General features: G+C 40.6%; 2 protein-coding genes across 2 annotated transcripts; one reads left to right on the top strand and one right to left on the bottom strand.

Moving 5' to 3' along the window:
- Positions 1-1,084: 1,084 nt before the first annotated feature.
- Positions 1,085-4,621, bottom strand: mrm3a (mitochondrial rRNA methyltransferase 3a). Its single transcript, XM_034867193.1, has 4 exons — positions 4,016-4,621; positions 2,625-2,869; positions 1,880-2,041; positions 1,085-1,780 (listed from the first exon to the last, which is right to left on the bottom strand). Exons 1-4 carry the CDS (start codon positions 4,351-4,353, stop codon positions 1,185-1,187), a joined length of 1,341 nt encoding a protein of 446 aa, XP_034723084.1. The 5' UTR covers positions 4,354-4,621; the 3' UTR covers positions 1,085-1,184.
- A 234-nt stretch (positions 4,622-4,855) lies between these two features.
- glod4 (glyoxalase domain containing 4) lies at positions 4,856-8,392 on the top strand. Its single transcript, XM_034867199.1, has 9 exons — positions 4,856-4,984; positions 5,155-5,204; positions 5,325-5,445; positions 5,742-5,886; positions 7,271-7,407; positions 7,520-7,606; positions 7,698-7,811; positions 7,900-7,986; positions 8,088-8,392. Exons 1-9 carry the CDS (start codon positions 4,895-4,897, stop codon positions 8,151-8,153), a joined length of 897 nt encoding a protein of 298 aa, XP_034723090.1. The 5' UTR covers positions 4,856-4,894; the 3' UTR covers positions 8,154-8,392.
- Positions 8,393-11,881: the final 3,489 nt, after the last annotated feature.

Raw genomic sequence — 11,881 nt, 5'->3', positions numbered from 1 at the left:
TATATAAAAAACTTCTGTTGATTCTTTTTGTTTTGGCCTCAAGTCACTCCATAGCATTTCTGAACTCTAGAGAAAACCAGAGAATTACTCAGTGGACCTACTTACTTAGCTGATTCTTTGCTTTCTGTTTTATCTACGTGATCTTTGTTACTTTTGGTTTCTGAATGATGTTGAGAAAGAATAAAATGCATTTTTACAGTTGTAATTCACATGTAGTGCAAATGTGCTAAACCTCAGCTGGATGTAGCCGTAAGCCTTTATGGCCCTATTTAAAGAAAAAAGAAAAACCGGTGCACATACAGTAAAGATCCATAATACTTGCTTGTAACAGACCAATGACTGATGTTTTAAAAACCCGTGTCTTGTTGTGGGTGTTCTGATGTGAGTGAAAGTCTTCTTTTGCCGGTTGTTGACGGTGGTTCTCATCTCAAAGTCATTATGAGGATTTTCTGTGAAGATCCCTAATGAAAAGGCCTGAAGGAGCAGAAATGGCATTTTAAAAGTGTTGACCGTAGAAATCCCTGTATTGTTACTTCAGTACTGAATTGTCACACCCATTAAAAATTCACTGGCAAGCACAAAGTTTTGCTGCTTTTGAGTTCTATAATAAAGTTATTTCTTGGATATGTAAAATACACCCAATGCAAGGACTTACCACTCCTTTATTTTTCAGAAGTATCTAAATAAGACTGGGCTCAGTGCAAATGTTGCATTTATTATGGGAGACAGTATGCAGATAATTTGGTTAATGTGCAGACTCCAGGTGGGATAGAAGTGTAGTGACTTCTGCTTATTTGCATAGACAATGTGGCTGCAGATAAAGGATGACATCAGTCTGGTCCTTACTAGAATTAATACGCCTCAAGCGCATGCATCTATTTAAAGCGGTTAGGAACTATATGACAATTAAAGGGAGGGAGTGAGAAAAGGGGAGTAATGTGCTTTTTCTTTAATTGGGGGTAAAGTCTGACCTTTTTCAGAGGGCAGGGAAGGGTCATTTAACTTTTTTCTAATCGGAAATCTTATTTTAGCCTTCTTTTGAGGTTTGTTGTATACTGCAAATCGTGGCTTGGGGCTGAATTTTATTAGCAGGACAGGATGTAGAATACAAATTTTAATTTAGTTCAGTCTGTAATAAGGACATATGTACACCAGAAGTCACACACAGATATTTAGAGCCAACATCATGGAAATTGCTGCTCAGCTTTAGATTTCCATTTCCTTTCAGGTGTCTGAGTTAGTTTCAACAGTTGCTTCCTGCCCTCAAACAAAAGGATACTGGCAGCCATGGCTGAATTCAAGCTGTCCACATCAGGAGCGATGGGAATGAAGAGCCTGCGTCCGGCGGTCTTCTCAGCTAACTGGACTGCTTCTACACTCAGACCATGCGTCTCGCCACCTATTACCAGAGCAGTGGGACTCTGAGCCCAGCTCTCATGGTACAGCTTTGAGTCCACTCTAGGAAGTGAAAGTCCCCCATCTTCCAAATCTGATTCTGGATCAGAATCGTATTCCTCGTAGCGCATGTTGTTTTGATTCGGCTTGGTGCTGACCCAGCCATAGTCTCCTGCTTTGGACGATTTGTGAGACGCGTTAACTTGTGAATCCTCTTTCTCTCTACTTCCGTCAGCGGCACAGCCGCTGTCAGCCACATGGACGGTCACTGGTTTAGGGAGATGTTTCCCCATATCATCCCAGCCCAAGTTGGGATAGATGGGAAGGCGGAAATGGGCACCCATTGCTGCACGCAGAACTTTAGGCTCCCAAACATCAACACAACCTGTTGGTGATAAAAGAAAGGAAAGAGATTTGAAAAAGAAGCAATGCCATTTCCAAAACAGGGAGTCCACATGTTCACATCCTTAAATGATAAGTATACCCTTGGTGAGCAGGACACTGTGGCAGCCAGCAGCAGCAGCACATCGCAACATAGTCCCAAGGTTGCCGGGGTCCCGGATGTTGTCGCATATCAGGGACAACGGCACCGAATGACCTCTAATAGCGAAGTTTAACCTTGATGGGTCCGGACGGGAAAATATGGCTGCAGAAGAAGAAAGGAAGTCAGCAAGAACTCTGGGCACCTGGGTTTCATAATGAATCTTGTCTCTCATAGCGAGACCTTTCTCCACAGCGCTGTTTAGGAGGGTCTGGCTAGTTGAAGCGGCTGCTGTTTTCAAAAGCTCCTGCAACATCACACATTTTGGGCTGCAACAAAGTCAAAAAAAGTCACCAAAAATCCAAGAGGGACTGACTGCTGGACAGGAGAAAAACGTGGTCTGGTTTGTTGGTATTACTTTAGAACAATCCCAACAGAGCCGGACCGAGAAAATAGTCTGGGGAAGAAACTTGTACACGTAGGGAGGCAAATTTTAGAATTAAATGTCTGTTGAGTGTGTCATGAGGATTTTAATTTAAGAAAAAGATCAATATAATTTGATTGTCGGTTCTAGCTCGGAGAATGTTTCACAAATCAACCAGGGTCTAGAAAGCCAACACAAAGAAAGCGGAAAGTGAGGGACATCCAGCCAAAAATTAGGGAGCTCCGGTAGTACTGGAACTATCCCATGAATTAAACGTTGTCGATATAGACGATTATAAACCAAATCTAAACAAGTGACCCTCACCAATCACCCCTTGTGGGGCCACAAGGTCAGACCAGATCTTGATGTCCTCAAACTTGACTTTGACTAGCGTGGCCCTCTTCAGCTTGTCTAATGGCAGCTCTCGGAGCCGATCCCGGGTACTGAAGAACACCATCTGTGGGTTAGCTCCAGCATCCAGGGCGTCGCAGATTAAACGCCTGCCCTCCAGGAGGATTTTACCCTGGTGCTCCCGAAATGTCCTGGAACGAGCGACACTCACTAACCTCCTGAAGGACAGAGGGGGGGGGGAGACAGACAGGCATAGATTGATTACAGACACTGTGAATATGACTAATTATGATAACTACTTGGTAAGTTTTTTGTAAATTACAGGAAGCGGTTATGCCCTTCAAGAGCCAAAGGCAGCAGCTGAAACTGTCAACTGTCAGAAATTACTTAAAACTTCTAAATGTACTACTAATTTACTTAAGTGCAATCAGTATTACCACAAAAAGTTAAAGTCCTGCATTCCCAACATTACATAAGTTAAAGTATGGAGGTACTATCATCCAAATCTACTTAAAGTTGCAGTCTGAAGTACTGATTAGCCAGACATAGCCATATCTACATTTTATTTTCAGAAGAACAGACCAAAGACACCAAACTATAAGATGTTACAAGATACAAGTTACCTTACAGAACCCAAAGTACTGAAAGAACTGAATGGTTTAAAATGTGCAACATTGAGTTAAATCTAGAGCTACATGATAAAAAAAAATACGTTTATACAAGCATTTCTACACAGCAGTATTGCTACTTTTACAACAGTAGTAGTTTTTTTTTTTTTTACATGAATATGAGTTCCCCCCAGCCTGCCTATGGTCCCCCTGTGACTAGAAATGGCAATAGGTGTAAACTGAGCCCTGGGTATTCTGCTCTGCCTTTGAGAAAATGAAAGCTCAGATGGGCTGATCTGGAATCTTGCCCCTTATGAGGTCATAAGGACAAGGTTATCTCACCTTTCTCTGCTTTGCCCACCTAGAGAATGTGGCCCGCCCATGAGAGAGAGACATCATGGTTTCAAGTTAGCAAAGTGGTAGTTGGTCAAGGCCACACCCCCAGCCTCCACCTTGCCCCCCCCCCACCCCTCAAAAGCTACAGACTCAGAAATGGCACATACTAAGGAAAGGTCATTATGGGACTGGCTCTAGTGGCTGTAATTCTGTACTAAGGCTGAATTTGGGAAAGAGACTTCAGATATTGTATTAGGGACCACTAAGGTCTATATAAAAGAGACTTCAGATATGATATAAAGGGACCACTAAGGTCTCTATAAAAGAGACTTCATATATGGTATTAGGGGACCATTAAGGTCTGCATAAAAGCATCCAAAGAGCACCATGTCATGGGTCCTATAGGTAGTAGACACTTACGCCAGTCTTTTATCTCCAGGGAAAGCTCTCTCGAAGCGCAGTCCATCGATGTGATCCTTCGCAGCAGTAACATGAGCATGTTTTGTAGATGACTGCACATTATCTCTCGCGTTCACAAAGTCTCTTTCTTCAGGATGCCTGATTAAAGCTGGGGCGTTTAGCCCCGCTGGCTTGAGGACTTTATCCGTGCCGTTTTCGGGTAACAACACTCGGACAGGTGTCCTTCTTAGTCCGCGTACATATCGCTTGGATTCCACAATAACACGACTTCCCCTTGATAGAAAAGCGTTTCGCTCAAAGGAAACAAGACATATCACGCTTCTCATGTACGCTGCCATGTTTGCCCCGTTTCTTCTTCTCTTGTTCTACAAATCGTTTTAGTAATAAAAGCTAACCTACTTACCGCCACCAGCTGTAGTTAAGGAAATACATGCATACATGTATGCATTGTAGTTTAATAGGCAACGTTATTAATTCACTGCGCACTAGTTACCAAACTAACTACACTCTTTTTCAATGTGTCGTCTTCTTTTTTTCTCCTATTTTTTTTGATATAACGCTCAAAGTTGATGCCTAACTGGTAAACTCGCGAGAATGTGACTTACTGGGTGATACCATTAACCTATTTGTGTAGGGATGCCAAACGTTGTTGTCATGCTTTATTTTGTGTTAAGTCGTAGCATTGTCCATAGTTATTTATTAATATTAATTAATTTACAAAAGCTGAACTAATATCCGGGAATTGCAATTCTAAATGCCTACTGTTTCCACTTTACTTTCTGCCTTGCATTTACTTTCCGTCGACTGTCGACAGAAAACTCGATCATCAAGGAAGCTTAATCGGTCTCATGCACACCAATCTGCAAGCTGTCAATAAACATGGCTTTGAGACGAGCGTTGCATTTTGTTTTCAAAGTTGGCGACAGGACCAAAACTGCAACATTTTACCGAGATGTTCTGGGCATGAAGGTACTTTTTCTCAGCCTAATTTAATGGCAGAGGCCATTGATTTACTTTTGTGATTTACTTTGTGTTACGTAGCTAGCAAATTCCATCTCTGTCATACGAGTGAGTGTTTTTTCGTACGTATGTTTTCATAACTAAATGCGTAATTTCTCATCTCTTCTTATCCATTTAAGATTTTACGCCATGAAGAGTTTGAGGAAGGCTGCAAAGCAACGTGTAATGGGTAGATATGAGACACCTTAAACTACCTGAACTTTGTACTCTTAAGTGCTACACAACAGAATTAATCAGAGCTGTGAATGTCCCAATACTCACCGCTGCCCTAATTCTCCTCTCTGTACAGCCCCTACGATGGAAAATGGAGCAAGACAATGGTTGGCTTTGGCCCAGAAGATGACCATTTTGTTGCTGAACTGACATACAATTATGGGCTGGGAGAGTATCAACTTGGCAATGACTTCTTGGTGGGTGAGAGTTCATTTGAAGACTTTACAGAGGACAACACCATGTTGTTCAGTTAAAATTTTTTAACTATAATGGCTTTAACTGACCCCACAAAGTGACACAAGGTACTCTTATTTTTGGAAACATTGGACAAATGAATGTCTGTATATGTTTTCATCCCTATGATGTTATGAGCTTCAATGTGTGTAACTTTTTTGTCTTATCCGTGTTATTGTGATTTACATATTATTATACTAATATGGATCTGTGTCTAAAATAAAGTTGAATTGTATTGCCATATATGATTTCCCTTAAGGGTCTCACTCTGCAGTCGAGCCAGGCTGTAAGCAATGCTAAACGTCTGGGATGGCCTCTTACTGAGGTAGGAGAGGCGCTGTATCTGACTCAGGCTCCAGGAGGATATCCTTTCTACCTTGTAGACAAAGAGCAGCCTCTCAGAGGTCAGTGTTTGTTATCTGCATGAGAAGAAGTTATCATTGCAGTTTTCCAGTGATCAAAAGAGTCTAATTTTCGAAATGAACTGTAGTCATTTTATCACATACAGTATATCAAGCAAAAATACCAAATATCAGCTGTTTACTGCTTCACAGATGCAAGGAGTTACTTAGTTTTATAGTATTATACATTTATTTACAGTAATTGCCTTCATTTAATTTTTTTATTGGTCAGACTGTGTAAACCTATGTAAATTTTGTCTTAAATGAAAAATAATTGGGATCTTTAGCTAAAAGACTATATATAGTATAACTGGACTATTGAACACTTTATAATTAAATTTTGTAAACTGAATTTTTATAGCACCTTTCATAACATAAATGCAGCTCAAAAGGCTTTACAAAACACAAGTAGTAAAAACTGGAGACAACAATAATAAAATCTCAAAAGAAATAACGAAAAGGTAAAAAAAAAAAAAAGTATAACAAATACATAAGAAACATCAAGCTGGGGTTGGGCGATCAAATATGGAAAATCAAATATCACAATATTTTTGACCTTGATGTCAATACCACAACGGTATTGTAGTGTTGACTATTGGTGCTTTAACAAAATATTTATTATATATATTTGCACAATGAGATTTGTGATAAATAATCATTAGTAATGTGGATACATTGACTATAAAAGTGGGTAAAGGAAAATAATATATAGTTCAGAAAATGACATCACTTTACTGTAATGCAGCCTTCAAAACCAGGAAAAGACAACACTTATGCCATATTATATTTATCTGTAAAAATTCTGTCTATAATAATAGCCATCTGTATATATATTCATAGTACATATTCACCTGTAAACTCTTTAAACCATTAGTATATTATGTTCATTGTACATATCTGTAAAATTTCTACTTATAGTAATATCCACCTGTATATTATAAATTATACTATACCTGTATAGTACATATCCAGCTGTAAATCTTGCTCACAATACTTATTATCTATATATTATATTCACAGGACAAATCTATCTGTAAAATTCTGTTTATAATAGTATTCATTTCTATATTTTTTCAGTACATATCCATGTCCTGCACTTGTGAAACCATTGTATATCCTGCACTTACTGCTATTGCACTTCTGGTTAGACCCAAACTGCATTTCGTTGCCTTGTACCTGTGTAATGACAATAAAGTTGAATCTAATCTAATATTATGATATTACAATATCCAAAATCTAAGAAGATATCTAGTCTCATATCACGATATTGATATATAATATCGATATATTGCCCAACTCTACATCAAGCTTTCTGTTTGGCATGACCGGTGTTACTGTTTGGACCTCTGTTATTGATCAGCTGTAACCTTTGATTATTTGTTCCCAGACCCTGTGCAGAAGGTTTGTCTCGGAGTATCAGACCTCCACAGATCGACCCACTACTGGACTACACTCTTGGGAATGAAGGTGTTTGAAAAGAATGAGGAAAAGAAAACTGTGCTGATGGGATTTGCAGACACGCAAGTAAGTCGAGTATTAAAGAAATAATTGGTTTCTTTTAGTATTTTGTGTTAATAAATCAGGCCCGGTTATTGATGAAATGATATTATGTTTTTATTTTGTTGTCGTTATGCAGTGTAAACTGGAGCTTCATGATAATGGTGGGACAGTAGATCATGGAACAGCATTTGGAAGAATTGCATTTTCATGTCCACGGGAGCAAGTAAAAGATTATTTCATGGATACATTGTTGTCTTTGTTAATATTGGAGTAATCTTCATTTCTCTCATAAATATTTTCATTACATTCCACAGCTGCCTGACCTCGAAGACACAATGAAAAAGGCAAATCAGAAAATTCTCACTCCATTAGTCAGCCTGGACACTCCTGGAAAGGCCACAGTAGAAGTGGTTATTTTGGCTGACCCAGTAAGTTCATTACCAATATGATCCTGGAATCAAGTGAAACTAGTCTCTATCAAAAAAAATTAAATTAACTGGACAATGTTTGTTTTAGGATGGTCATGAGATTTGCTTTGTGGGAGATGAGGCTTTCAGGCAACTGTCACTGGTGGACCCCAAAGGAAATGAACTGCTTGATAAGGTTGGTGTTGCTCCAATATTTTCCTCTTTAAATTAAATATGCAACATGTGCTTGATATTTACTGTGTCTGTGCTCTTTCTGCTTTTAAACTTGTTTTTTAGGCTATGGCTGAAGATAAAAGTGACGAGTGGTTTGCCAAACACAAAAGACAGAAAGCTGCTGCATGAGATAAAGGAGCTTGCCTGGAAAATTGTGCACCATCCATTTCTCACCAGTTCGTATGATGAAGAGATGCACAAGGCCCCTGTGGTGTAAATGTTCTTGTAGTGATAACTCGATTATCCTAAAGCTGGAGGTATGAGATCTATTTTTCACCTGGATCCATGCCATGAGGCGCTCCTGTTCCTCATGGCATTGACAGCACTGGGCCACTTGTTCAATTTGATGGAAATTTTTTTTCCAATTAGTATTGTTACAATCAAACGGTGCCCAAGAGGTGAAGTAGCATCTCTCCAGCCACCAATCCACCCTCCGTACTTTTGTCCGTACAGGGACTTGAACCAGCAACCCTCCGGTTCCAAACCGCCTACAGACTGAGCTACTACTTGGCCACAAGATTCCTATGCATTAGGTAGTTTGATTCCAACTTTATTTAAAAAGTGTACCATGTAAAATTCCATAAATCTGCAGGCAATCAAATGACTAAACCCCAATTACATGCAGTGCACCTGGAGCATTTAGGAGTTTGGGGACCCTTTGGCTTTTGTTTGGAAATCTAGCTTCAGGTATCAAGCATTAAGTTATATGCTGTAAAATGCAGTATCAAGTTTTAAGCGTTAAATAAATGCATTCAGTTTGAGGTATTAGCGAAGGTTTATTCATGTGGTTGAGTTACACTGAATCGTCTCATTTGCAAAGATGCATAATGTACTTATCCGGTTTAAATAAATGTTACTTTTCACCAATTAGTCGTGTGTGTGTGTGTGTGAGAGAGGTACAGCTTCAATTCCAGTGAAATGTTATCGGTCACATCCCCCCCCGGTGTATTTTATCTGTTTTTAAAAGAAAAGCAGATAAAGCACAAGAATTAACCCTTCAGACTCAATCAGCGGTTCCTCACTCGGCTGACAGAGTGGATATTATTATTTCAGTGAAGCAGGTTTTAAGGAATTCACTGGTGCTCATAAGATTACCCCCCCCCCAATGTGGAAGTGGACTAAAAGCCCCCCCCCCTCCCTCCCATCACCACATAGATAGGCATGGTTTTTATTGTTATTTTATAGTTTTATTTCAGTTAGAGTAATAGCTGGTTTGATTTGCATTGAGAGATGATTTTATGGAAAGGTCACCATGCCGATCTCTAAGTATGGTAAAGAGTATACTCATGTATTTTATCATAGGGGGGGTGTATACTTATGCCCCCTTGTATTTTAACATAAGGGGGTGTATATTTATGCCCCCTGTATTTTAACATACGGGGGTGTATACTTATGCCCCTGTATTTTAACATAGGGGGTTGTATACTTATGCCCCCTTTATTTTAACATAGGGGGTTGTATACTTATGCCCCCTGTATTTTAACATAGCGGGGTGTATACTTACAGTATTAGGGGGCCACTAAGATCTTTATAAAAGAGACTTCAGATACAGTATTAGGGACCACTAAGGTCCATATAATAGAGACTTCAGATACAGTATTAGGGACCACTAAGGTCTTAATAAAAGAGACTTCAGATACAGTAGTAGGGGACCACTAAGGTCTATATAAAAGAGACTTCAGATACAGTAGTAGGGGACCACCCCTGAGCACAGAGCATCAGCAGGAGGACACTGAGCACTGAGCATCTCACTTTGAAGAAGGCGGAGTAGATCCCAAAGGGCTCCATGTACCCCCCGCGTCTCCTACTGAGATTTTAGAGATTACCAGGTTTCCATTAGCATAGTCCTCCCTCACTCTACTCATTCTCCGATCAGGCCATACAGCAAAGACTCTTTCTTCTGTTCCGTCTGACTTGATGAACCAAAAATACCACTAACCCCCTCCCCTACCTGTGCACCTGAGAGTGACATCATCTCCCTCATCATCACCAGACAGCTGTAGCGTCTAAAGTCTGTTGCCGTGACGTTGGAAACGCGAAGATCTGATGACTTTGTCCCCACTTGGTATCTTCCTCTGACATCGTCCACCACTTGGTGTCTTCCTCTAACATTGTCCATCTCGGATGTCGTCTTGTCCCAAAGACTCTGCTCCATGTCTCCTGCTCATGTCCAGAGTTCTGTTTGAGCCACTGGACGTCCTGATTACCAGCTGGTCCCCCACATGTCAGGTCCACTGTTTCTCAGAGTCTCGCTGAGATATGTCTCTGAACTACTGAAGGAAAAACCGTGATAGTGATGTTGTTGCCATGGATTACGGTCCCCTCGGTTCAACACTTCTCTCGGTACGGGCCAGAGTCGGACCGGGTCAGGTGGAGGATCCTGTACAAAGAAGTCTTCACATCGCTGACCAGTCGTTGTTTCAGGGGTCCAGGTACTGAGGACTGGTTGGACCAGAGTTCACCCTTGACTGAACTGTGGTCCAGAACTCTGGCAGACTGCAGCCATTCTGCTCCGAGGTCCACAACCACTGACAACGCTGTCTGTCATGTAGCTCATACAAACTCTACACCCCCGCCCCCTCCATCATCAGCTGATCTGTATCTTCTCTTACCAACCATGAGGTCTCTTCTCATCTCCTCATCGGCAGCAGCGCTCTACCCAGAATCAACGTCTTTACACCAGACTACAACCACAGAGGCTGATGGGGGGGAGGAGGAGTGTGTGTGTGTGTGTGTATGTCTCTGGGTGTGTCTGTGTGTGTATCTATGTATCTTTGTGTGTGTGTGTGTATGTGTGTTTGTGTGTATCTATGTATCTGTGTATGTGTGTGTCTGTGTGTGTGTGTGTGTGTGTGTGTGTGTGTGTGTGATGGTTGTCCCATGTTGATCATGTGATGTTGTTCCATATTGATCATGTGATGTGGTCCCATATTGATTATGTGATGTTATACCATATTGATCATGTGATGGTTGCCAGTCAGCCGTTGTCATACATTTCCAGCTTTTTTATGTCATTAGGCAGTTCTCCAATTAGTTTTCCTTAAATTGTCCCAAATGTGTTGTTAGCATCCCCTATCAGACCTACAAAGGAACTGGCTTTGGCAGCTCGGACATCTTTGTTACCTTATTTCTAAGTGAGGTAAAAATGAGTCCGTTATATGGAAGCAAATAAGAGACATAAGTCTTTGAACTTTTATTTGAAAAAAAACGTATCTTAATTGATTGTTCTGAATTCACCTCTTTGAAATAGAAATATGAAAATTCTCGATTTCCTTTTAAAAACCTGAATTTCGATAAGTATTATTCAATGGTCACAAATTCAGATACTTCCACAGATCATTATCGGTGGAAGTGGGCGTGACCAAATCACTGGGGGCGGGGCAAGCATCCCCAATGAAGAAAGAACTCTCTGCTGCGTTAAATGACATCTTACACAAGACTGTAGCTTAAACAGTTCAAATGTTAGGAAAGGGGATGTGGCCCGATTGAGAGGGCGTGGTAAAGTATGGGGGTCGGCTCAGTATCACATGTAGACCACACATTCTAAGTTTCATGTAAATCCGATGATGTTTGTCATATAAGGCTGATTTCCTGTTGCCAGTTGGTGGCGCTATAACTAAAAGTCCACATTGGCTTGCAGATGCCTCAGGCCTGGACTCTTGGTGATTGTGGGAAATTTCAAGCAGATATGACAACGTACACAGGGTGGGTCTATGTGTGTGTGTGTGTGTGTGTGTGTGTGTGTGTGTTCATTTATTCATTTATTTTCATGACTATTTACACTGTAGGTTATCACTGAAGGCATCAAAACTATGAATGAACACATGTGGAATTATGTACTTAACAAAAAAAGTGTG

Source organism: Etheostoma cragini, chromosome 3, assembly GCF_013103735.1.
Source record: "Etheostoma cragini isolate CJK2018 chromosome 3, CSU_Ecrag_1.0, whole genome shotgun sequence".
NCBI classification, from domain to species: Eukaryota; Metazoa; Chordata; class Actinopteri; order Perciformes; family Percidae; genus Etheostoma; species Etheostoma cragini.
The sequence above is the reverse complement of the archived record's forward strand: the minus strand, read 5'-3'. Positions and strand labels throughout refer to the sequence as shown.